We start from the raw sequence: 27288 nt of genomic DNA on the forward strand, positions 1-27288 counted from the left end.
TCTTTTTTTTTTTTTTTTTTTTTTTTTTTTTTTACAGTCCTTTGTGTTTATGTTTGTCACTATTTGGTGAAAATGTTCCTGTTGTAGCAAAAGGTGATTTTGGCCGCATGTTTCTCCCAGACATAATGAGTGCTCCAAAGCCGTGCTGATGGGAGAAGGCATAGCCGGAGCGGCGGGTGCTGGTCCGACGCAGGCGTCTCTTGGGTGAGGGTGGAGGTGGCCTCTTTTTGGCTTCTTTGATCTTGAGCAGCACCTGAAATCAGAAAATAAGATGGGAAAAGTGGGAAGTGCATCATTATTCACAAGCACGGTAAACGAGAAGCAAAGAAAGGGAAACAAGCAGGGGTCCAAAGCTAAAAATGATTGACAAAACAGGATGGCAGGAGGAGTTGCAGAGCAAGAACTGAACAGGCAGCACAGGGTGGCAGCCTGGTAAAAGGAAAAGCAAATCTTACTCTAAAAGGCATTAATGGGAGTGTCATCTGTGAGACATGGGAGGGGATCATTTCAGTGTATCGTTCCTCACAGTTTTGCGATGCCTCAGTCGGGGTATTGCTGCAGCTCTTTTAGGCACTTCAGTCAAATAACCCAAAATGTGGAAACCGTCTCAACAATAGTCAAAAGTCCAGAAAACAAACATTTAAAAATTGGCTTACTTAATCTAGAAAACAGACTACTGAAGGGGATCTCCGATACGTAAAAGCTTTTTATGATGAGAATGGTGATCAAGAAATTCTCATATTCCTTGGCAGAAGGGAAAGAAATAATGCACTTTATTTGCAGGTAGTGGGCTCTCTGCTCCCACGTGGCCACCGAGATCATCTGCGGCAGGCATCTTTTCGGAAAGGGGCTGTCAAAGGCAGGAGGCCAGTACTGAGTGCCAGTGGCTCAGCAGAATCCCCAGCCATCGGACCCCTGTCATTCCTGCTTGGGACAGCAACAGATGTAGGTACTTGGCCTCTTCAAGCATCAGGCCTGTAAGTTCCTCTCATGCTGCTGGTTGGGGATCTCTGTACAGCAGGAAACCCAAAGACTCCTTTCCTGTGACAATTTGCTTCCCAGAGGTAGAAAAGTAAAGTGCTTTTGCACTAGAGATGCTCAACCCAAGCACTGAGGCTGGGATTCAGGACCACAGCTGCGTTGGACTTCTATTCAACTGAAGGGTAAACTCAGCCCATTTTTACACACCTGAACTGCCCCTGTGTCCTGAGGACTTCCCTACCTAGCAGTCTTCTCTAGCATCCACCAACCCCCTCTGCAAGGGCTGAGAATTCCCCCTCACTCATTCTCCAACAGTCCTGGAGCACCTGGGGAGCTTCACAGACATCCCAAGGATGATCAGGGCAGTCACTGAGGAGCAGTGGGGTGCATGCCCTTGGGACTGTGCTCAGAGACACTCGTGTCTTGCAGCTCAGTGCAGGAAGAGGAAGGCAGCACCAGGTGGCAGCAGCATTTAGCAGATGCTCTCGTTCGAAAGCCAGCCCGGGTAGCTGTGTTTATGCCGGTATTCTTGAGGGGCCCGTTGGCTGTAGTGAGCTGCGTGCTCTCTGCCCACTCCATCTCTCCCAGCCTCTCCTTGCCCTAGTGGCCTTATCTTCATATTCTTGGGGAAGGGAGGGCAGCTGGTTTCAGAGGGGGGTTATAACCATTGGCTACAAATGAAGTAAATTCTGAAGTACAAAAAAATCCCCAGCAAACACATACGCCTGGGTGGAGGGTGAAGGGCTGCGGTCTGCCAGGCTAAAAACTCTACGGCAGCAGGGCAGGAGGAACACGCCACTCCCTTGCCACTGAGCCACAGCACTTAAACCCTGCACCTAAAAATAGTGCGGCTTCCTCGCTCCAGTGCAATCTGATCCACATCTAAATAATCTCAGTCTTGGTCCCAGCTGCAGATGGTTTGAACTGTGCCAAAACCCGAATTCAGTCCTCCTTCTCAAGGGACTAGGGGACAGACGGATGGCAGCACTTCCACCTACAGGGACATACACTCTGAGCAATGCCAAGCCCATGCAATATGGCTCCACGGTAAGCTTAGGTGGTAATAAGCATCATTTCTGGTTTAATAAGGTATCTCCTTACTTTATCACTGGGAGTTGGCTTTAACTGAGCCTTCAGGAATCGAAAGCCAACTACAGGCAGCACACAGAGGGTGATGCTGAGGAAGATTGCTAGCCACACGTTTGGTTGGCTGAGGGTGTTTCGAGCCGTACCTGAAAAACAAAAGCATGATTAAAACCATAACAGCAGCACCTCTCACCGTCATTCACCTGAACCTTTCACTTTCTGTGGTTCCAAAGCACTTGGCAAACAGACCAGAATATAAAGCAGACACCATGTCCAACAGTGAGACCAACTTGCTGCAGAGAGGACAGCAATACCAGTATCGCTGAGACGAGCAAAGAAAAATGCAACGGCCGGACACAACTGCAGCAACAACTCAGGGAGACAAGGATGTCAGAGTGAATGCCACATCTCTTTACAAAGAGTCAAATCACTGCAAAGGATTGATATAAATGTTCAGGAGACCTTCTTCGGCAGCAGTCCAGCCCTCTCACCTTTTGCCAGGACTCTAGTGCAAAAGGAGCAATACTATTTTCTTACTTTCCAGCACCAGTTCCTGAAGCATATGGAGTACTGACTCTGACTGCCCAGCGGATGATAGGATCACAGCCCTTTACGAGACGAGCATGTGTCGCTCTGGGCGTCTGCACAGACAGCGTAGCCTAATGGGTGTATTGGCAGAGCAACTGCCATGTGGTGGCGTGACACTGCCACCTTCTTTGAAACCAAAGTGCTCACTTCTGGCTTCTCCAAAACTGAAGGAAAGTAAGATAGAACAAACAGTCTGCAAAACCCTCATTACAGGGCTTAATGATGCTGTTGTTGGCAGTAAAGTTGCTGAATGTTTTCTTTTCAGTTGGCCAAATTCTGCTGTAATACAACTCCACTGAAATTAAAGTAAAGAAGTTATCTGAGTCCGGACTAGAAACACTTTCCTTAAAAATGGTTTCAGACTGAGACCTTATTAAGCGGCCCTCAGCATTATGGCTACGTTGACCTACGTAGTACCAACAGAGCAGCAGATAGAGATGTCCCTGGCAAGTGAGTTACCACCTGTCTTTAGAAACTGAACAGACACTCTGTCTTCTCTCACTCAGCGTTTTTGATACTAAAAGCCATCTTACAGTGGATGTGACCATCTGCTTGGAAGATACGTTGCAACAACTGACCTGCATCTCAGATAATTCTAAAATGGCCAAGCACCTTGGTATTGCAGTGAAGATGGGCAGAACAAGTTTGACTTAACAATTCATCCAGAAGTAAAGGCATTGATTAATACACCATTCTGAGACTTGAAACAAAAAGTGTTGGGATTTCAGAAGTAGAGTCTCGTAACAATGCTGTACCAATACTATTACTTTGCTAAGATTTCATCTTCCTCCTGATCAAAGTCTCAGGAGACAGACTCATTTTTATGTTATCCTTCACTTTTTGCATGTGTTCAGAAATCTGTTATGTAGAGTAACTCCAAATACCTGGTCATCTCTGGATTTTTTTTTGTTGGGAATTTGCCATTTAACCTGGCTGAAAGCTCACCATAATCACATGGCATTTTTCTCTTGTCTAACTGGATGTTGTGCTTCTATGCTTTCCTATACCAACATGTTAACTTATTTACAAAAGAACACACATCCTTCTGCAAACAAAATGCTCCTACATATCTGTAAGAATTGGACACCTGGAAACGGAATATAAAAGAGCAGCAGAAAGCATTCCAGCCAGCTCAGTAGGTTTATTTAAAGGACCATTCCTGTGCTTGCATGTGGGTGTGCATTCTTATGCAAGGAAGTGAATGTGGCACACCTTCAGCTGGATGGATGGGATTCAAAACAAGCATTCCCAGCAGCCCTCAGAAGTACCCTGGCATTTCTTGTAGAAAAGGCAATCAGTATATCAATACTAGAAATACTCGACAGATTTAAGCCCCGCAGTATGCCCATGCTGAGTGCAATCCAGATTTGTCCCGGGGCTTACCAACAAAGGGAAAGGAGGCTGTGAAGATCAGGTACATGCCATCACTATACATGGTGAAGGTGATAGCAAAGTAAACAGAAAGGCTGCCCCAGATGAAGAACTGGTTCACAACTGTCCAGTAAGAGGTGTCCAAGCCAATCTGAAAGAATGGAGCAATACAGCTGTTGTCAGTGCCTTAATTATTTAGCAGATCTGTGCTGAACACAGCTTGTCCTCTGCTTTGTACACCTGCCCCTGAGACTGTTATTCATTCAAATCTCAAGAAATACTAAGCCACAGATCACAGGATGCTGTGAGACCATTCAAGGCAAGCATTACTACGTTTGCCCTGTTGTTGCCCTCTTCTCAAGCATTCACCAGCGGCCAGTACTGGAGACAGGATGCTAATGAGCCAAGCTTATGTCCCCACCCCAAGCTGTGATCTAGCATTGAAAGTTAGGAGAAGGAGCCTACAAGACCTCAGACAACAGAAACTATTATCTAGGGAGGTGTGATTGATTGGTTTTCTTTTAAGAAATTTCTCTCATCCTGCTAGTACCATCTGAATTTTGTACCACCCGAGCCTTAGCTGTTTCTTCCAGCAAGTGCAGGCCTAGCATCTGCATCGTGCATGGGTCCAGGCTACAGAAACAGCCCCATAATTCAGACCCTATAAATAACTGCCTGATAGCAGACAGACAGTCCTGTGCTTCAAACCCTTCCCATAAATAGAATTAGTCCTCCTCTGTTCCCAGCCTTAACTGTTTTGTCTGCTATGACTGCAAACTTCCCAAGGCAAAGACTCTGCTTTCCTGTCACCCTGATCTTTCATAACATACAAATCTGTTGTTCTGTTGAACTGAGGAGAGTAATCTGGTGTCAAGAGACTTTTTATTGCAAGAATGCAAGATGCAGCAGCAAATACAATGCTATCAAGATCCCAAGTGGCCCTCCAGATGCTGTCTTCATAAAACAACAACTAATTCCTAAAAATATTACCTGGGATGCCTTACCTGTACAGACACCACAATCAGTAAGCATGTCTGGGCCATCAGTGCAAAGGACTGGTAGTCAGCAATGGCCTTCCCATCACTTCTCATTGTATTGTACATGGCCCCATAGGGGATGAAGAAGAGAATGAGGGAACTGTAGATCCCTTGCAACATGCACTTGACAAACACCATTTTGTTAAAATAGAGGTTTTGCTGGCCAGGCACATATAGCTGAGGAAACAGCATGCTCCAACGATCATCGACATCCTGAAAGTAGACAGGAGATGGTCAAATCTGCTGGCACCTACCCAGCTGACCACACAAGACCACTTAGGGTTGCCATGTCCCTGTGACATGCATTTCCATGAGAAAAAGCTTAGCACACAATTCACTCAGTTGTGCTGACGAGTGTGCCACGTGCCAAGGTCACCTAGACACATTTTCCGTGTTGAATTTCACCTTTCTTGTACAGGGAAAGCTGACAAGTGCTGCAAAAAAAATGAAGGTACACTTCATCTTAGCAGACTGCATGGTCTGCTCTCCTGAGAGTTGCCTGGAAGCTAAGCGATAAAAAATACCTCCCCTGGGTCCACACACAGGCAAGGCTGTCTGACCCTTAAGTGTCCAGAACTGAACACTGTGAACCCTTGCGGAACAGCAAGTTCCTACTTATTTAACTTGTAAAAGGCATATAGGAGCAGCTTTATTGCTCCTATGTCTTGCTGAACAATAATAGCATATGAGGTAGAAATGCGTATGTGAAATTACTGCAGGAAGACTTCCACTAGAAAGGCTGAACCTGGAAAACCTGGCTTCGGAGTTCTAGTTCATTCATTGTTCTGTGTGGTCATTAAAAAGTCACTTGTCAGGCTTCAGGAACAGAGCTAATAAGATGTGACTACTTCAGGGGAGTGTTGCAATGGCAGCTTTTACTGTAGTCAACAGCCTAACCCGAAAGTCTCACTGCACACAGAAACCCACAGGCCAAATCAGGGTAACACACCATCTCCTCCCTGGTGCATCCTTTTTTTGTGCTCTCAGTTCTCACTGGTAGGAACCTATTTTGGGGGCTACCACAATAGCTAGCCAAAAAGTCAGCTGCTTTTGCTCCATGGAACCAGCTCAAAGCACCTGGAGATAAAACCCCTATAAAAACGGTGATAGAAACAGTACCTGATCGAAGAGACTCATTCCTAGCACCGGGAGGGAGGTATATACCAAATTGTAAAGCGTAATGAACCACTCATCATAGACAGTCTAAAGAAAAAAAAACAGAGCATGGAGTTAGCAAAAGGCTGCCTTTTCCATCTCCTCAAAAGTATATGCAATTAAATGCTGGAACATCTTGGTTCAAAGCGCTACTGAGACCAAAAGTGTAAGGTGGCTCAAGCTCAGCAGCCCTAAACGGTTCGTACCATAAGCTGTGAGAATACATGGGGGAAGGATCCCGTTATGCTAGCCCTGTTTGCTCAGCATCCACTGCCGGCCACAGCCAGAGCAGGACACCCCCCCACGGCAGCGCTCTGCAGCAGGCAGCCCGTGGGCAGGGGCGGATGGCAACCGTCCTGCCCGCACCCTTGCACCCTCAGCCCCAGGGCTAACACTTGCACGCTATCTGCGCTTCCCAGGGTCTGGGCTGGGTTGGAGATTGGTTTGTCTTAAACTGACACCAGCTTTTTTGCTGCAGGAGATTTGCTCCTCTTGCAAGCTGCTGAAGCACACCTGGGGTTAAACAGATTGCTTCAAATGTGCTAATAGGGCAAGCACAGGTCTTACACAGATCTGCGCCAAACTGGCCAGGCCTCTGTGTAATCTGTATCCTTGTTTGATGCCTGTTGTCAGTTTGAACACTTTCGAAAATCCCACGAGGTACCCATGTGCTCCATAATGCGCCTAAATGTCTTCAGGCATCTGTCCTCTACCAGCAGCGCAATGAAGGAAGCAGCATCTGCTTTATACTCATACAGCTGAAGAAGACAGACCTGTGTGCCGTTCAGTAAGGGGGGGCGGGATGGCTTAGCTTATTTCCTTTCAAAATTTTTCCAGATGCTTTACTTGAAAATGCTATACATGACCATGAGAAAACAAAAGCTGGACCTACCTGTGCTGAGAAGCCAGAGAAGAAGCCATACCAGAAATGCACTAACGTGAAGGCAAAATTCTTATAGAAGAAGTATTTGAGGAACTTGCACATGCGGATGTAGGACCACCGGCCGTGGACCAAGAGCAGGCGCTGCAGGTAACGGAACTGTGCAAAGGAGAAGTCACTGGACAAGACCGCCTGCATCCCCTCCTGGCCACTGATACCAACCCCGATATGGGCAGCTGCAACAAGAAGGTTATTGATCATGTCATTACACCGAGAGTTTTGATTACCCCATTTTTTAAATGAGTTCTCTGCACTGGGACACTGTGATAATTCCCTCCTAGACTTCATAAAAAGTCATGTGTAAAGTTATTTTAAAAAAAAAAAATTTTTTTTGGCACTAATTCTTTCAGCAGCATTGCGATTTTGGCTGTGGTGATACATTTCCAGTAACTGGGCTTGTATTACTTGAATGAAATTACACCCTCAGTGACAATTCGTGTTTTCTTTCTGAATGTTTTCCAACAGCGTAAATGCTGTTGTTCATAACAGCTGCTGTTATGAAAAAATAACTTTAATTTATATTGACATGTGACTTGTATTTACATGCATGCATGTCCTTCCAGCAGCCTTAAAATACTGCTCCAGACAAGCAAAACCTTCAAATACTGTACAGGTTTTTCAGACACAGTGCTATAAGGCAGACTGTAGCCTTTTTACATTTCCTAGGCTTTATAAGTTCAATCAAATAATTAGATAGAAGAGTCACATCTTTTTTAATAGTAACTTGGGTTTATTAAACATGGACATAAGTTTAATGTGACAGCTAATTATACAGCTTTAACTAAGGAGAACAATCTTGATGGCTGGAGGTTGGTTAGATTCAGAGGCTTCCATGGAACAGTGAATTGATAAAACCCCAATGTCCCAACCCTCTCGTGGGGGGAGTGGGTTCGTTTCTAATTATCATGTACACTTTAACTTTTCTTATCCTTTCTTTACTGACTGCCTGACTTATCTCCCCTGAAGCTGCCTACTAAGCCTTTTCTTTCTCAATTAAAAGGCTCCAGTTAATCAATTCTTGCAAATTAACACAAGGAAGATTAGCAATAGGCCCTTCTGAATAACCTTAATTTAATTACACCTAGTTAGGGGATTTTTTTCATAAATTCACTGAGGTAATGCAGCATCGAATGATGCTCAAGGACAAAGGGGCCTAGAAGCCCGTGATGTATAACTCAAGGGAGATAATTGACAAATGGCCCTACCACATGGAAATGTGGAAAAAAAATCACGTAACATTATACAGACTATTTACAGGCATGAAGATTTTCTTTCTGCATTGCAGACAGGCCCTCTCTGAAACAAACTTTTTGTTCTTTTTATTGCCCTTGTGATAGTGGCCATGCAGACACACAGGTGGACATCTCACAGCCCCAGCGGGCTTTTGTCTATTCTAAAGTAGAAACAGAGAAATAAGAAATAAGCGCAACCTTAGCGTCCTGCGATCCTGGTGGTGGGAGGACAGCAAAGGGCCCTCCTGTGTGTCCTGGAAGGCAGGAGACACGAGTAGCCTATAGTGACAGTGCTCTGTAGAAACCTGCCAAAACTTGGGACACAGCCACTCGGTGCCACAAAGAGGGTGGTACAGAAGGCGCTCAGATACGTGTTCCTGCTGCTAGGCCACCTCGGATAGATAGCAAATACATCAGCGAGTCGGTTTGCTAGAGCATGCCGGCTGTCGGCCATCACTCACTTTTGATCATGCTGACATCGTTGGCACCGTCTCCGATTGCCAGGGTCACAGCCTTCTTGTACTTCTTCACCAGCTCCACCACCTGGGCCTTCTGCAGCGGAGTCACCCGGCAGCAGATCACCACTTTGCACATGCAGGCTGTTCTCACCAGTTCCAGCTCCAGATTCCCTTCCAGCGCGTAAGCCTGAGAAGAAGGAGCAAAGGGGGTGTTCAGGTCAAACTAGCAGCAACTCGTGGCCTGACAAAGAGGATGCAGCTGGAAGGAAATGAGAACTGAGCTAGTTCTGCCATTTGGCAGAAGGAAGGTATGAGATACCCCAAGTGAATCCGTCCATTCAGTCGCAGGGAGCATCCATGTGGCACGACACCATGCCACGCAGCGTGCACCTGCGAGCTTGCACCTTGGATGCACCACAGCTGGATACGCACAACAGCTGCTCTGGCCGATGTAACCTGGCAGTGCAGCAGAAGTGTCAAACAACAGGAGCACTAAATCAATGAAGCTGCTGCTGGGCCTGAGACAGCCTTGTGTATCTCCATGCGAGAGAGTCTCTGCTCATCCCTCTTGGTTTATTTTTTAAGCTCTGGGAGATCTGTGGTATTAATAGAAGAGATTTCAATTTGGGAGTACTTAATTAAAAAAAAACATGGAAAAAGCTGAGCTCAGGTGGGCATGACAAAGCAAAACACAAAGCCAGGGAGAAGGCAACTTTGCCCTGAGTGCTGAGCTTTTAAATCAGTCAGCCGTGTTATTTCTATTCGGGAAGCACAGCGATAATTGGATGTCTGGTCACCCCTCCAGCTCTGCATGAGGAGGAGGGAGCAGTGTCAGCTTTTCATATTTTTTTCAGATCATGCTTTTTGGCTCTGTTATAAGGGTGTCTCTTCTCAGTAGACATGCATGGAAGGAATCTATGGGGCTCTCTCCTCCACAGAGCCATTACAGCAGACCCACTGTCCTTTCTGTGTAAGGCAGACAATCCTTAGGCCAGATATCCTTTCTTCTTGAAAGAGCGAGCTGTGAGTCACCAGCGCCCCCGCTTCCCTCCCGTCAGTGGCAGGCAGGCGTGCTCAACAAGGGAGACCTTTTCATGGTTTAGCTTTACTACCAGCTGGTCAGTGCAGTTAGAGATGGCTTTTGCCACAACATCCTTGCTGCACAGCACTAGCAAAATGTTATCACACAGTGTATTAATGGTACTGCACACAAATTAACTAGTACGATGATGCCATTACAGATGCTGATGTGCTTCTGTTCACTCGCTTTGTTTGAGCAAGACCACATGTGTGCGTGGCCCCAGTGCTGCCATCCCACCTATCTACACGTAAGGATACGGCACTGAACAGATGCTGTGTTTGAGTGGGACGGTATCAGCACTATTACCATTGTTCAAGCTCTAGGTTCACAGAAATAAATAACATATAGTTTTGTCCACACTGTCCTTGTGGTCCCCACCCAGGAGAAAGTCATGGCCTTGGTGAGACTGGCTGTGTCCACTCTGCTGCAGGCTATGTGGGCTGGCTGCTCCCACACAGCCCAGATTTGAATTTCTGGGACATATCTCCTTGCCAGGGTGTGGGTGAGTATGTGGTTTTCCAGGAATAAAAAGAAAGCTTTGTCACCACTGCCAGTGGTGCTTTTATAGTGCAGCACTTGGGGTCTGTGCTGTAGGCTGAAGGGATGGAATAGGAACAGGCAGAGGCTTGCAGCCAGCTGGGATGTCAGAGGATTCGCCCGTGCAGATGCACCAAACTTGACAGAGCTCTTGTCTGTTTTGCAGTGGGGATTTAAAGGGGATTAAGGCCCTGGAGTTAAAGAGAGAGCAAGTGTAAAAGAGGGAGAGAGGGTACTTGACAATGTAGACACTGCCTGAAAGTGTCCCCTCTAGTCCAGGGTCTGTATACATGGCACACAAGCCAAAAATGGAGCAAGATGAGATTTTTTTAATAGTAGTTTGCTGGGCTGGTATAAAGCTAGGAGTTAAATTTGCTGGACTGCCATCAAAAGAGGTAGCAACAGGAAACAGAAGCATCTTGTCTCTGAAAGGCAGCACCTCCCAGCTCTTTTCATGTCTACCTATTTGCTTCCCCTGCAATCTGGGAAAGCAAAATACAATAGACAAATAAACCTGATCTAGACTAAGCCTTCCTCCCAGACAGGTTGAAAAGTATCTACATTGGTTTTTTCTCTAACCTGTTCTGAAAAATTTCCAAGGGTGGAAAATCTATTTCAGCGCTTCACTATTCTCACCAGGAAGACATTTCACCCAAAACTCTCTTATCTCTAGTTTAATGCCATTACTTTGTTTACCTGTTATTATCTGAAGGGTATTACCAAGACTGATCAGTATTCTCCAGGCTCAGAAATCCTGTCTCTCTCAGTTTTCCCCTATGCTTTCCAGATCATGCATGACTGTTCTTACAGTTTTCTTTGTACTCCCTCTAGTTGGTCTACATTTTCTCAAAGAAAATGGCCCAAATAAGTTGAATTATTTCATCTAAGACTTTACTGATGCCAAATGAAGCAGGAGGTTTTCTTCACAATTCTTACAGATGATGTTCTTACATACATATCTCTGATTTTGTATGTGTGTAGTTGATTATGTGAAAGTGCAGAACAAGGCATTTGTTCTTACTGAATTGCATTCTCCATTTTTCCCAAGTATTTCTCCAATTTGTTAAACTGTTTTCAAGTCTAATCTTGAACTCCATCAGGCCTGCAGTTTATCCCAGCCTGGTGTTATCTGCTCTTTTTTTAAGCAGTTAATGCAAACGCTGAATATCAAATAGATGTGGGATAGCCCCCTGCAGATGCCCCTTAACTGTTGTTTTAGATCAGCAGTGAGCCCTTAAGAGCCATACTTTCCAAGCAGTCTTGCATCTGTCACTTAACAATTTCATCTAGACCGTATTACTTCAGTTTGATTGGAAGAACATCACGGGAGAGAGCATCAAACAATTTATTAATTAAGTTATAGGACATATATCCTATCTGTTAAATATATCTGTTATCAGATATATTTAGTAGAATATGTTCTTGGCATACTTGAAACCCATGTCTGATGTTACCTTCTTGCTGCATCCAGAAACTGCCTGATTATTTTTCTAGTATCTTTCTGGAAATGAAAATTGATCCAGCTACTCTACCCCTCTTGTTTGCCTAACATCAGGGCCATCTCTTCCCTGTTCAGCCTTCTGAAACCTCGCCCATCACCTTTGATGTCTCAGATAACCACTGAACCTAATCTTCAATTAGGGAAAAAAAAAATCCGTTCCTCTAGAGCTAAATTTTTAAAGCATTTTCAGACTTCCAGTATGTCCCTATCACATTAAGTTCTTCAGAGAACTCAGCCCTAACATGACTCTGAACCTTCCTTACCAGGCTGTGGCCAGTGATAACGAGACCGTACACCCCATTTGCTTGCTCATCAGGCATAACATTTGGTTTTTTTGACGATTTTTCAAACTGAATGTTGATTTCATCACTGTCCAGAAAGGAGTCTGGCTTCATCTTTTTCCTTGCATTCCTAAAAAAATCCAGAATAATAATGAAAAGCTTGTAAAGATTTATATGTTTTATTAAATCAACTTTATGAAAATAAAAAATCAATGCTTCCCTTTGATAGTTTTGTTCAATTTTCCCTGTATCCCTACAACAACATGCATAGTTTAGCCACTGCTGTTTGTGCGGATCATCCACATGCTTAACAAGTGTGTGCTAAACTTGTGCTGCTTTAAAGTCAAACAAATCATCTGAGTGTCATGAAGGGCAGTATCCCAAAGGGCATACCAATTTTCTGTGCATATTGTCCGGCAACCACCTATTTCAAGAGAAAAGGACTGAAAAACTTGCCCGTTTTCCATCTATACCTAAGAACTCATGTCTACTGAGGAGGCGAGGGAGGAAGGTAGATTTCCAAATAATGCTAGAAAAGCACCATATCCAGACCAAGGACCACAGTGTGGATGAATGGCAATAGCAGTAGAGCAACAGCATAGCTCAAGCCTGGAGCCAAAGGCTTTGTGGCTACGGATCACTTGTAGAATGTCAGCTGATATTACCTGCCTGTCTCTGCTTTCTTATACATTTATATAGATTTGACCTCTTGGATCAAGAAGCTTCAGAGTTTATCCTCAGAGGAGATTTCTACATTGTGTTTAGCTGCTGGATCTTCCAGGGAGCCAGCTAGTCCTTATCTAAGGTCTCTGAATGAACTGCACCAAGTAAAGCCCACAGGAGAAAAAGGTGGAATAGTACAAAATACAAATAGTGTCAGTGCACAGCAATGAAGCTGCATATTTCAGCCATTTACCTCAGCTCATTAAGTACGTCATCAGATGTGCTGCCTTCAATAATGAAAACATCTTCCATGTCATCATTCAGCAAGTTGCAGGAGTAACCAATATTCATTGCCGTCTCTGGGAAAGATAAACCAGGAGGATGACCCATCTTAGCAGCCCCAAACTCACTCACCGTCTCTGTGGCCTTTTTACACACATGACAAAAGCTCTCTTTCTCGCTCAAAAGAGCTCTGAGCCTTTCAGAGTCAACAGTTTAAGAGAGCCAGGAGAGTCACCTTGATGGACGTAGCAGCAAATCTCCCCTAATTGGGCTTCACAAGGCCACAGAAAAAAATAATTCTACCAAAATGAAAAAGCTTAAAACACCCTTTGGCCAATATACTTGGAGCAACAAAAAACATTTCATGTTGATTAAAAAAAATTTTTTCAGGATTTTTGACTTTCCCTCCCCCTACTCCCAGAAAAGCCCCAAACCATAGTTCTGAAGAAGAATATCAAGACATTTTGTTCAGAAAATTCTGAAAAAAAAGTATTTTGGTATTTCGTAAGCAAAACGATTACATTTGGAACATGACAAAATGAAATGTTTCATTTTTCTCAATAATTCTCTGCTCATTTCTTGGATGAAATTACTTGCAAACACTTTTGGCCTCCCTGAAACACCATTGTTTCAGTGAAATTACTGTTTCTCCAAAAGAATTCATTGGAGTCTATTTACCATTCTTTCCAACTTAATGCTTTCTCCAAAAGCCTATGTTTCCTCTGTTTCTATTCTGGATCATTAATGCCAGGATCAAACTGAAACAGACCCAACATCCACTTTAGGATTAAAGTTCCTGGAAAGCAGGACAAGATTTTTTCCACCTTCTTCACCAGGATGGTCGACTGTAGTAAAGTGACACCTTTTTACAGCATATGACAGGGACTATGGGATGCTCATTGTCACCTCTCCAAAGGCAAAGGATGCTGCCTTCACACTGCTTCCAGCCTCAGGGCAAGAATTAAGAACAGGCACTAGCTACAGTTATCTGGTCTACTTCCAGATAACTGGAGTTTTGCCTAGCTGGCAATGAAGCAAAGCCCTGTAAGTTTGTCTTCTGTGCAGTTTTCAAAGGAGAAAGAATGAGAACATGGGTCTTAGCAGAACCATCCCACTGGTGGGAGAGAAGAGAAACATCCAAAGCTGTAGCCCCATTACCTTGCTTGTCTCCAGTGAGAACCCATATCTTAATGTTGGCTTTGGCAAGAGTCTCAATTGTCTGCGGGACTCCATCTTGTAACTTGTCCTCAATCGCTGTGGCACCTAGCAGCTTAATAGAAAACATCAGGGAACTGGTAAGTCTTCCCATTGCTAGCAAAGGAGAAAGCATTAGACCTCCAGGTAATTACTCAAGCAAACACAAATGAAATCCAGGAATAAGGTTGTACTGATTTTCATTCTTCCTCAGCAACTTTACTGTACAGAGTAGAGCCCTGATCCTGCAAATGTTCTAGTCTCTAGTCCCCCAGGCTCAGATAGATCATGAACATCCATGAAATGATTTGCCAACAGGTTTGCAGACCTACAGGTCTGTGTTCTTCCACGTGTCGCCGTCACAGCAGACAGAGCTTTACCTGAGGGACAAAGACAGCTGTGGATCCATGTCCCCAAACCTCCATATGCATCCTCTAGTGTGGAGCTTGGTCCCAGCTATATTGTACTGCAGCTGTCATATGGCTGCTAAACATCTTCTCTAGCCCATAACAGACCTGTCATCACCCCTGCTCCACTCTGTCACACAACTAAACCACAGACTGCTTAGGACACAAACCTTGGTTATTTTAAAGTTACTGCTTTTTCTGCATTTTGGAGATACTTGGTGGCTTTAACCTATCATCAAAGGGACATGAAGGTTTCACTGCTAGCTCAGGTTTAGACAGCATCTGCTACCACCTACCTCCTGCTGTTGGGAGACTAAATTCAGAGGTTGGCTTTAAGCCCAAGATCCCTTTTGACTTCCTGGGATGTTCACCATTCATGAGCTATGAGTGTTATCAATGTAGACAACAGCTCTGACAGAACTTCTCTATAGGGTCCTCAAAACTGCACAGTCCACATTTTACAGCAGTAGTCTCTGGTCCAGCTAGCGAGAGCTTAAATGCTTGTAGCATACAAAGCCACCTCCTGGGAGCACCTGCTCGTCCTTGGCAGCCTGAGTCTGAGCTGGAAGCCCAAAGATGGACACTGATGTCAAAAGTGCCCAGGAAGAGGGGCTTGCATTCCCCACAGCCATTGTCTTTCTGGAGCTGCAGAAAGGCACAATAGTATTGTTGACAGGCCTTTGCCTGTCTGCCCATGACCTGGTGTAAGAGCAGCTGGAGGGACACTCGTGATGCCTTCCTGACTGTGGATCTTCCTTAGTTTTTAGGTCGATCGATGATAAATAGTATTTTTACTACTATTCTGTGAATCTAACCATGTTCCACCCCCTTGTGTCCTTATATCCTTACTCCCCCCAAAGGGCCCCTAGCAGGAGCCTGCCACACACAGGGGCTTCCGCTCTTGCCCATCAACCGGACTATGATACCTGGCAGTCCTCTACACCTCCACAAGACCCATCTACTGCCTTGCTGACTCTGGCTGTCACACCCGCTCTCTGTCACAAGCCAGGTTTTCCTACACCCACCCTCTGTTCTTCCCACAGCACCTTCGGGAAGTAAAGTCACTCCTGTACAGAGTACAGAGAAGGGTCTTGTGTAAACAGTGTTTTCTTCTGAGCCACACTTCTTCCTACTGTGAGCCCATGACATTTTCTCTACTCAGGCCATGAGCTTCATAACCCTTTCTTGCAAAGCAGCTGGCCCCTTAACTTCCTAAATCTCCATGTCTTTCCTGCTTTGAACACGGCCCACAGAGCATTTGCACAATGTCGGTCACACAGTCCTCTGGACTGGAGGATCAGCATTTTCCGCTCCTCTGTTGAGACCCAGAAGGGCAGTAGGCTCTGCCCCATGGACTATGCAACTTCCAGAGGTCAGCATCTCCTCGGTTCACACTTGCTTCTTCCCAGGCCCTGTGGCATCCTGAGCGTACAGCTAATGGAAGGAGCAACGGTGCGGCTCCCAGAATTTCTGAGATTTCAGAAAAGCACTGCTGCGAGTGCAAAAGCTGAATTGCTTCCCCTCAGATCCCACACATCCTTTTTATTCATTATTCACAGCTCTAAAACACAGGCAGACCCCCCAGAGCATTCAAAAAGCTGTAACAACACTCAGGGAGAGAAGAATGACTTGAAGATCACAGTTTGGCCCTATTTCAAATTGACACAAACATGTTCATGGACATCACCTCCCCATCCTGCCCAGGGCTGCAAGAACAAAGAAGATGCTCTCTGAAATGGAGGGGCACTGGGGATTATTCACTGCCTGCTATTTCAAAGACAGGAAAATAAATAGATCAGCCATTTGCACATACAAAGGATAGCTATGAAATATTTGTGTCCACATCATCTCCCTTAGGCTCTGGTATGTCACTTCATCACGAGAAAGCTACTCCGACACCCACGTGAGTTAAAATAAAACCATTCCCCTGCACTGGTGGCTGACACCCCAGTTATGGGCTCCTGACGGAGGTGCCAGTGAAAACCCAGGACTGCCATATTCCTATCCGCTCCCATCACACAACCCACTGAGCTGTTTGCAGAGCAATGTTTACTGAAGTCATACTGAGCTGTTTATTGACAAACCACCATCCTCGCTGCCTCCCCCAGAGCTTGGCCCAGATTCCCTGAAACACCAACCATTAGGTCTTTTTCAATCTCTTCATATAACTCTGACAATTTATCTTCCCGTCCTTCCAAGGCAGTGCTTGCTTCATGGTGACGCCTGATCCAGTCCTGAAAGTAGTCTTCATCCAGGTTTTTATAGGCCACCACGAGTGTCCTCAGACCTTCACCAGCAAACTCCTGTGAGACAGTGGTGAGGCAGAATAGGTCAAAGAAGAACGGTCTGCTCACCTGGGCTTACAAAGGGCCCTCAGAAAGCAAACAGCTATTTGTAAAAGTTTCTTGCCTAAAGGTCTGCAGAGGAAAGGTGAAAAGATCATGATTTAGACCACAAACCTTGGGGTACTTTTTAAAAACTAGTTCCAGACCACTTTATTGTTGCCATCCATACTCCTTACAAAGAACAAATTCAAAAGAGCTTTCCTACTTTCTGGCTCTAAAGCTTTACATTAAACCAGGCAGTTGTTTCCCAGATTCGTATTTCTCAACATAAGGTTCAGAATAATGAGACCTAAATAAACACTGAACACAGCCTTGAATTTTGGACCTGGGCTCAACATTTTTAGGGTACCAATGCTGGCTGAAGTGCACAGTGTGAGCACAGTCAGTCATGACACCTCAGCAAGTCCTTGTAACTGTGCTTTCTGTAGAGGTATGATTGATGGTATGGCTCTCAGTGTTTGGAGGAATAACAGACATCCCTTTGTGAAAACGGAGGTGTTCCCCCAGGCTTGAAGTAAGGGTGCATCAGGAACAGGCTACATCCACAGCTCTGCTCTGCCCTCTCCTTCGCCAGCAACTTTCTCTGGCTCCCCCAAGCAGTGAGCAGAGATGTTTGTGCTACTGCACAACCCCTCTGGCAAAACTTTCTGTTATCTCGTGCTCTGCATTGTACCAGCAGCATCTGGCATCGCAAGGGGGAGTAAATATTGGCCAAAACATCCAGCTAGGTGACTAACCACCTCCCGCTGCACACCATCAACAATATAAAAGGCCACAAGTTTGAGTGACACATTTTCCTTGCTGCCCAGTCAATATGCCCCTGTATGGTCTGGAAGAAGGGGAGGTGGGTATGTCCCAGCGCCCGCCCAGTCCCTTCTGACTGACACCTCTTGGATCACAATCACTGCAATCTGAATTGTATTCAAGAAGGTAAACCCCTCTGCGGCCCTTTACTGATCACCCGAGTTATCCCGATCCAAGGCATGCTTGAGTGCATCGGGTGCGTGCATTGTAGAGTAATAGCAGACTTGGATGGAATTTAGTTGCCAAAACACAGATGCGTTGTGCCACTTCAGGTGTTTCACCTATCCTGCTTGGCTTCCAGCTCCTACTCCAGAGGAATACAGGTCTTCTGAATGTCCTGCATTGCATTTGCCATCTGTGTCCAGATGTCCTGGATACCCTAGAGCAGTTCAAATGGCACCTGGTGCCCATGCTTAGGCAACTGATTTGAGACCTTTAAGGCTTTGTAAATTTATTTTCCTCTCCATTCCTCATGAAAAAAAAAAATTAAAAAACTAGTGCTTGGGTGCTGCTTCTGAAATCTGTTTTTTGTCTCAATACAAAGTACATTTCCACACCAGGAGAAAAGGAAACCATCCAATGCAGAGATGTTGTGCAGAAGGAAACACTTACATTCAGGTGTTCTGTGGTCTCCTCTTTGAGAGAGTCACAGGATGAATGAAGCAGTTCATAAAGAATGGTGTCAGCCCCCTTGCAGTACAAAGTCAAGTCACCTTCTGGACTCCGCACTACGAGGAAGAGGAAAAGAAATGCTACAAATCCCCGACTGAGACACTTGGGATTCACAGCACTACCATCAAAACAAAGAATGGTTTTTAGAGGTGTCCAAACTCCACCAGGTTTTGGCAAACTCCCAGGAATCAAGACAAGCTTTGCTTAGAAAAGAAGATAATGCAACTACTCTCCACCTTAGTGGTAGCAGCACAGGCAGCTGTACCCAGATTGCACTGGTCTGAGCAGATGCTCTGTTGGACTACGTGGTTCCTACAGGCAGCACTTCAGGCAGGACATCTGCATTCAAAAGTCAAGAACAACTTGTTCTTAGAGAACTGGTTCTGCTGTTCTTACTGCTCCTACCGGTACAGGTACTACCACTCTCTGGCTACAGTTATGATATTCCAATTCCTGAAATATCTGAGGATGTTGGAGGGTTAATAAAGGCTACACGAGGTTTCTTGAATCATTTCTCCATTTTCCTTTTGGGAAAGCTGGCTTCTCTACTCGTCCTTGCTTTCTCCTTTCCCACTTTCTGAGATTTTGCTGATAATTTTAAAGCTCATTAGAAGGAAGGTCTTTCCTGCACTGTCATGAGGGAAGTAAGATATGTAAAAAGCTTAGTGTCTTCAGGAGGCTGCTCCATCACTGTGGTCCAGATGTTAAGATGTTCTCCCACCTACCTAAGTTAAGTATTTATCTAGCACTGTTGCTGTGTAATTGAAAAGTCAAGGCAGCCCATCTCAAGTGCTCAGAAGTAAATGTTATTCAGAAAGCATTGCAAAGGACGTCTCCTAGGAAAAGGCATCGGAGTAGAATGAGGGCCAACTTGAAAGCCTAAAATGTCAGGAAGGAAAGAAGGGAGCAAAGGGAACATACCAATAACAGACATTCGCTTGCGAACATTGTTGAAATCAAGAATAGCCAAGAGTTTGTAGATTTTTGTTTCTCCCATTTCCACGACAGTGATGGTCTCTGGTGTGCGAGCCCGGAACACAAAACCAAAGTTTCTGGCAGCAGTGACGAGGGCTCCCTCATCAGGAGATTGGGCCTGATAAACCAAGTTACCTGACACGCAAGAAAAAAAAAAGCAGTGTGGCTTATGCCTTGTTTCTGAGGCTAAACAAAGACAAAATCAAAGACATTATATAGCAGTTAACTCTTTGCTTTTCTGTCTATCCCCAGAGGTGCAGCACTAAAAAGCACCTTATGTCCACACGTCTCCATCAAGTCCCATTATCCCATCCTCCAGGACAGTGCAAGAGGCCTCCTAGACTCTTTTGGGGTCTTTTATCACTCTCTTTGGAGTCCAACAGATCTCACTGAGAGGACAACTTCCTTGGGTTTAACCCCTTCTAGTTACATCTGCATGTATTTTTCTCATCAGTATTTTCACCTTACATGTGTCAATTAATGGTTCTAGCCTTTAAAGCACAGTTTTCACCCTGTCTGGGATTTGATGAGACTGACCCAGTACCTGTGGGAACACTGGGTGAGTGGAGCTAATAAGTCTCCAGTGGATAGGTGCTCTATGCTCTTTGCTTTATGGGACTTGGTGCGGAGTAGAGAAAGAGTGGGGCAAGCCATCTGCCACCTCAGGGAAGCTGTGGCACCTGCAATTTCTGCACTCCAGAGATGTGGTGTTTGCAGTAGCGTCAGCTCCACCACAGGAACACACAGGGAGTGGAGGCCCTGGTCCTTTCTCTTCCCATGTGGCATCTCCAAAGACATTGATTTGTGTGTTGCCATATACTACAGAAAATCACCAGGGAGCCAAAAGGACCAATAACAGCTTCTGTGGAGAGAAGACATACTGTGCTGCAGGGTGAACATAACCACTCAGTTTGGTGCCTTCAACAGTCCTCACCTTCCTTCTTCTCTTCTGGCATCACTGTGTGACAGAGTGAGAGCAGCCGGAAGAACCTGTGCGTCGGGACATCACTCAGCTTCACAGCTTCAACCAGGCTATGGTCATAGAAGGCAAACTTCGGGTCAGCTAACTGGTTGTATGAGAAATCAACCTTCTCTGTGTTCTGCAAAAATATGGCTCGGTGTTATTTGTGTCGTATGCCTGTACACCGATGACTGCCCATCATAGCCCCTCTCTCTTCATTACCTTTACAAAGGGCCCTCTCCTGCAGGGCTGTTCATGACAGAGATTGGTGAGTCAAAATAAGTGGGAGTTCATGAAAGCTACTGAATCACAGGAGAGGACAGACACTTGAGGTGCCTTTCAGAGCAGCACTCAGGCTGAAAACCTGATTAGCTCTCTGTACGACAGCAAATGCTCCTACAGGATCCTCGCCAAAGGATTTCTATAGCAAAGAAATGCCTGCCTTCAACACATGCCTGCTTGGAGGCATCATGCTCCTGATGTCAATGGCTGCCTGTGATAGGGGAATGTGGAAGCCCAATTTAAAACAATTCAAAAGGCTGTGTTCTCCACCCTATTCTCCCAAAGCAAGAAAAAATCCTAATAAGGAAAAAAGATGACAGACAAGTGATGTAAAGGTTCAACTCCACAGGCACTGCCTGTTTTATCTAAAAACAAGGAGCCCCAAGGAGTACTAGAAAAATGGCCAGAAGCTCACAGCATGATGTGTCATGGAGGAATGCGCTGCCGAGCCTGCCCAGGACAATTCCGACTCCCACCCCATCCCCAGTGAGCTCAGAGTTTCCAGGATGGGAGTCATCCTTTTGACCTCCGCAAGCTGACATTTAGCACTTACTGCAAGAGCATACACGCTCATCTGCGCAGCAAGGTCCAGGGACTGCAACACCATGGATGTGTGGGCAGCAGGACTCTGCTCCGGTGAGTATCATGGGCAGGAAGAGCTGCCGGGCAGCCAGTTGGCAGGAGATTAGCATGTCTCCCCAAGCAAGTCAGCCCTTTGCATTTTGCTGCCTGAGCGAGGGCAGTCTGGAGGCACAGCACTCGGCACAAATAGCCCATTTCAGTGGGTAATTTAAGTTTTAAAAGGCCTGGAAATGAATCATTGGAATGAGGAGTGGAATTTTCATCATCATCTTGCCATTTGTATCTTGGATTACTGCAAGCAGTTTTCAGACATTTTAGAAATCCAAGACATGTGGGTTTGTGCCAGCAAGCAGAGGCTAGTGAGAAACGGAGAAGTCACCCTTTTTCACACTTTCAGTGTCCAGATATTAGGGGAATTTGACAGTGACCTTGTTATGGATATGAACTGAACTCGCTGATTCCCCACCAAAGCTTTAATTAACTGCCAAGGATAATAAAATTCACCAATGTCCAAGTTTCCAACAAACATCAATGTCCAAGTATTCAAGAGGAGCTCTACATGCACTAGGATGTCATGTGAAGCTGAGGGAACAGTGGGCACTCAGGCTACCCGACCTGCAGGTTTAAACCAGGCTTACTGGAAGGGAATGCAACTCTGGCAATCCTCTGACATCCACAAGAACACACATCCCTGTTGTCAGGGTCAAGAACATCAGCTCTTGCAGGGTCAAGAGCATGAGCTGCGCCTGGGTGGGTTGTGTCCACTAGCACTTAGGCAGGCAGGTTCACTGAAAGCAGAGATCCTGATAGCACTTGAGCACTTACCTCATTTATTTCTATCCTTTGCCCAGACGTATCATACACGTCACCTGCAAGCAAGAAAGACTGAGGTTATAGCCACAAACTCCGGATCAGTGCAGTCTCTGAGCTTCTCTACCACAAAAATTGGTTAAAGTGTTTTGAAGCTAGTATCTAATTAAAAAGTTTCAGTAAGCATAAATATCTTGACATGGGCACTGGAGACTGATGATTCATATCAATCAGTTTCTATGTTAATCCATGACAAAATCCAGAGACTGACAGATGCCTGAAACACAAAGCAGTTACCATAAAAATGACTGGCATTTGGGTAAAGAAGACTTGGGTCAAGCTGAACCCAGAAAGGAGATAGTACTAGGTAGGAAGCGAAGGTGCTTTCAGGGGATGACTTCTCTTGTACCTTCCCTTCAGAATGTGAAATGAAATCTAGCTCCTGGATCATGTTGGGTTTGCAACAGTCCCCAGACAGCCACAGAGGAGGAGTTGTCAAAGCCCATTCTTCCTATGTCTAGGTAGCAAGGCTGCTCTATTCATTTTCCCTGAACTGATGATCTGGTCACAAAAATGGAAGACGTCTCCAGGAAACACTATTGAAACTTGTTCTGCCTGAAGAAAAATTTCACTTGGAAGGTTTGGACTGTGCCCAGCCCAGCCAGATTCAACAATTCATTAAAATAAGATTGAAATATGGTGAATTACATGAATGATAGATCCATACCTGCACCAGCAATCTCAGCTGTGACCAAAGTCAATTGTAGGTGCTGGTACTCCCTCACAAAAGCCCTGAGGGTGTAGAAGAAACTCAGAAGTCATCTTTCCTGAGATGCACATCAGTTGATCCCCTGAGAACTGTAACCAAGAGGCTTTTGGACACCTCCTTCCCAATGGGAAGCTTAAGCCTCCAGAGTACCTTCCCCGGCAGCAGAACTAATTCATCCTTTCTGGCATGGCTTTCCCAAATGCCCCTGAGCAGCAAATACGAAGAAGTACATTCCTAGGAAGAAACTAAGCATTTAGAAAACTATAGGCAATAGACTGTCTGCCTTCTTTCTGCATATTTCCCATTCATTTCTTGAACCCACACCCTATATCTATGTTAGTGGTGACATCCACTTTGGAAAAGTCAACTAAGGACACATGAATGAACAGAATGAGTATTTTTCAAACTGTTTAGCAGCACTGATGTTGGCTAGCATAGTAGCGCTGTTTGAGATACGGTGGTCTCCAAATATACACAACACAAGATTTATAGGAAGAAACAACTTCTTTTATTAGGCCACCTGACAGCACTGAGAAAAAAAGACAAGCTTTCTGGCACACTAGTCCATCAGCAGGTCTGACACAGGCAAAACAAGCATCAATCTACAAATAAGGGGTGACTGATTTCTCTGGGGGAATCTAATGATGTTAATCAATTAGCCAGTTTGTGAATTGTTAGCACCTCTTGAGTAGTATGAAGAAAACCGCCCGGGGCCATACAATGAGCAAGCCTTTTAAGTCAATGACTGTTACATTGACAGTAACAATTTTTTGCTAACAACTTTTGTTTCCCATTTTTTCCAAACCCCTACAAATATTTCTCTCTTCTGGTAAGTGAAGTATGTCAGGGCTAAAGACAAATGACCAGGCCGTTGACTAGGTGCTGACTGAAGATTCAGCTACTTGAACGGGATGTGGAAAACCGCTCCTCATGACATGAGAAATTGCTGAATGTGAGAGATAACAGTGTGAGAAGCTGAAAAAATTTGCAGATAACCCCATGAGGGATGGCTGATTTCACAAGTGGTTAGGAGGAAGTTACTTATGTGAGTTATGTGTTGTGTTTTGCAGGGTTAGCAATACCCGGGTAACCATGTCAATAATACCATAAAAGGCTGAGATTACCTAGGTAGTGATATCAGAAAGAAACAAATTTGAGTACAGATGTAGTAAAACTGGGACCAATGAGGAAAAAGTAATAAGGTGCAGGTTCTTTAGTTCGGATGATAAGAGGGGCAGAAAAAGGGAGGTAAAAGGGTGGCAAAAAGGGGAAACAAGGGACAGGGGAATGATATTAAGATATGCAAATGATGTAATCAAGGCTGTCCAGGCATCACTGATGGGCAGCCCTGCACTTGATCACTGCAGCTTCTTACAAGACACTCTCTTCTGGGTATCACATTTAGCCTCTGTGGATGAAGAGGCATACAATGGAATAAAACTCAGAGAATAAGACAAATAGATAATATACCGTAGGATTTGCCGTTGATGGAGCACTTGTTGAAACACATGATGTTCTGAGTGAGAGTTCCTGTTTTGTCTGAGAAGATGTACTTGATCTGCCCCAGCTCTTCATTGAGTGTAGTGGTACGGGCCTGAGCCGGCGTGTCATTCAGCGGATAATACATTTTACGGTCCCAGTCAATGTAGAAACTGTTACCCAAGCGTATAATCTCTACACTGGTGAAACAGAAAGAGAAGGTGATGGAATATTCATTAGTTTAAGGGAGAAGATCTTTATCTTCAGCACCACCATTAGTGATTGCAATTAGAAGACAACTTTGAAGGTAATGACAGGGTGTACTCATCAGGTTGTCCTTAAATGGCTTGTGGTAAGCAATGCTGAAGCAAGTCCCGCTGAAATGATCTGTTAGGTTTATAGCAAATTCCTTTATTTATAAAACAACATCTTATAAATGTATTTGAAAAGTTTCAGAAGTTTTCAGACTGAAAAGCGAGGCAGGAGCAGTGGGTTTCACTTGGTGCAGTTTTGGGAGTGGTATTCGGATGGGGACTGTTTCCAGCAGGGCTCTGGGCTGGGCTGAGCCAGGTGCCAGGGGATGAGCACAGCCAGAGCTCAAACAACCCAGAGCTCCACAACAAGGGAGTCATTGTGTAACTCGATCCAACCAGGGAGCCATATCAGCTCTCAGACAATATGAATTTCCACTTTGCCGCTGGTGTGACATACTGGACAGGAATGGGAGACAAAAGAGCGTCCCAGTAGCAAAGCTGTCTGAAGACTTAGGTGCAATGATAAACTATATAGGCCTACTCAGTCTACACCCCAACCTCAAGGTTTTGAGAGCATCATGGACGCATTGCCTACTCTACCCCAGCTTGCCTATCTGCAATAACTAACATAGCACTACGTTCTCTGGGAAGTGGCGACATTCACTCTGCTCATATAGCACCAAGTACTTTGGATCCTCAACCTGATTACACCTACTTACCTGGCAATCCACTCCTCACGTGAGCCCTGCAACCACCTCAAAGAACGTGCCATTGACTTTGATGGGCAGTGCAAGTGGGAGAGAGCAAGACGCTGCCAGTAACAGGCTTCCAGTCTTACTCCTATAGCATCCTACACCTACCCCTCCCCTTTAACTGCAGAATCACCCTTTTGTCTTCCAGGGCTCACTGCTGTCCCCACTCCAGCCCCGACAAAGACCTCCGAAGGCAGCAGAAAGAAGAAAAGCATCGCTGTGGTTGTCTGCAATTGTCCACAATGGGGTTGCATTTGTGTCTAGGGAAAATGCTGCTCACAGCTAAGGCAAAAGCTAAACCTCTCCTAAGATGAAACATGAAAGGAGGTTCTGGCACGTACCTGACGTAGAGTGAAATTGGCACCACCGTGTTTAGAATGATCACGTATGACCAGAACATGAGGAAGCCAGAGTAGGAGGCAGAGTTGACACCTTCTGCCCAGGGCAGATAGACCTGGAAGTAGCAGCCCTTATCATACTCCCAGATGCCATTGCCAATGGCTAGGATAAGACACATCAGTGCTAAAAATGCAAAGATCTGCAAAAAAACCCAAAAATATTGCATTTTAGAAACAAGAAATTTACTATGTACAGATTAATCAGAAGAAACTAATTAGATAGGGTTGGACAGCCTGAATCACAGGAAAATGTTCCTAGCGGTGAAGGAGGAGAAACAGCAAAGTTATGATACTTTTACCTCAAGGACAAAATTACACAGTGCGGAGTCTAGCAGTTTGGAATCACAAGACCTCAAACAGCTGGGGATTTAAGTCCCAAGCAGACACCTAAACCAGGGTGTTCACGGGCAGCTGGCTGCAGAACATCAAATCTCGTTAGAGGTGAGTTGAGCTGTGGGTCCTCAAACATCTGGCTGCACACTTGGGAATAGAAACTGCCAGGAGGACTTTACCTGGCCATTTGCTGGATGTACCAAAGTTTTCCTCACCATTTCTGAAAAACTACTACAGAAAATTTTTAACACAGAAAATCCAGCACTGTGCAGGTTGGAATTCAGCACTGGGTATCATTCTGATGGTTAAAGGAGAGTTAATCACTGACTCAGAACAAATGGTTGCTTTGGTACCTGCCATCACAATCTGGTTACATTTCCTTTGAACAAACAGAAAGCAACACTAATCAGTGATGTGTATCCTTGGACTTTAGAGAAGCCTATTTCCTGAAGCCTAAAGCAATCAGGGGGACAGCAACTGGGAAGAGAATTTCAAAGTGGGACACCCTAGTGAAAACTGGGACTTGCTCAGGAACACCATGTAATAGACACAAAAACATTACACAGGTCATAAAGAATTTTTGATTAAAAGAAAACAAGAACATAGCAATACAATTATGTGGAAAAGTATAAAAAAAGAAGGGGAAGAAGGGAAGTTATAGGAATTAATATAAACTGCAAGGAATTAGAGAACTATGAATATCTAATAGTCATATAAAATATCAAGAAAAGAAAACAGTAAACTCATGAGCAGGTATGGAAAAGGCAGACATGTTCAAGACAACAGTCATCCATGAATGAAGGAGGAAGGAAGCAGAAGGAAGTATCTATCCCATATGATGTAGCAGATGGAAAAGACAGATTATCTTCTGTGACAAGGAACACCATGTGGCTAATAATAAGCATTTTAAATCCAGTGGGCCCAGGTAATTTAAATATGAAAGCTTAGAGGGACTAGCTGAGAAATTCTCTTAACCAGTAAGGTTAATTTTTAGCAATGCTTTGAAAACTGGGAAGCTCCACCATACTGAAAATCTGCTAATACAATTCCAATATTTGAAAGGAAGAAATGGTGATCA

The 27288-nt window shown here is 44.9% G+C and overlaps 1 protein-coding gene across 1 annotated transcript in view; it reads right to left on the bottom strand.

The window, feature by feature from the left end:
* Window positions 1–31: 31 nt before the first annotated feature.
* Window positions 32–27288, bottom strand: part of LOC103906334 (phospholipid-transporting ATPase ID) — a 77900-nt gene continuing 50643 nt past the window's right edge. The window contains exons 12-28 of the mRNA XM_009288214.2: window positions 25821–26017; window positions 24465–24673; window positions 22241–22284; window positions 20525–20690; window positions 19537–19725; window positions 18556–18671; window positions 16933–17097; window positions 14352–14463; window positions 13165–13270; window positions 12231–12378; window positions 8852–9035; window positions 7111–7334; window positions 6183–6266; window positions 5031–5276; window positions 4039–4177; window positions 2083–2213; window positions 32–253 (exon numbers count right to left, since the gene is read on the bottom strand). Coding sequence (XP_009286489.1) covers window positions 32–253; window positions 2083–2213; window positions 4039–4177; window positions 5031–5276; window positions 6183–6266; window positions 7111–7334; window positions 8852–9035; window positions 12231–12378; window positions 13165–13270; window positions 14352–14463; window positions 16933–17097; window positions 18556–18671; window positions 19537–19725; window positions 20525–20690; window positions 22241–22284; window positions 24465–24673; window positions 25821–26017 — 2682 coding nt within the window. The remainder of the gene's footprint in view (window positions 254–2082; window positions 2214–4038; window positions 4178–5030; window positions 5277–6182; window positions 6267–7110; window positions 7335–8851; window positions 9036–12230; window positions 12379–13164; window positions 13271–14351; window positions 14464–16932; window positions 17098–18555; window positions 18672–19536; window positions 19726–20524; window positions 20691–22240; window positions 22285–24464; window positions 24674–25820; window positions 26018–27288) is intronic.

Source organism: Aptenodytes forsteri, unplaced genomic scaffold (assembly GCF_000699145.1).
Source record: "Aptenodytes forsteri isolate BGI_AS27 unplaced genomic scaffold, ASM69914v1 Scaffold201, whole genome shotgun sequence".
In the NCBI taxonomy this organism is placed as follows: domain Eukaryota; kingdom Metazoa; phylum Chordata; class Aves; order Sphenisciformes; family Spheniscidae; genus Aptenodytes; species Aptenodytes forsteri.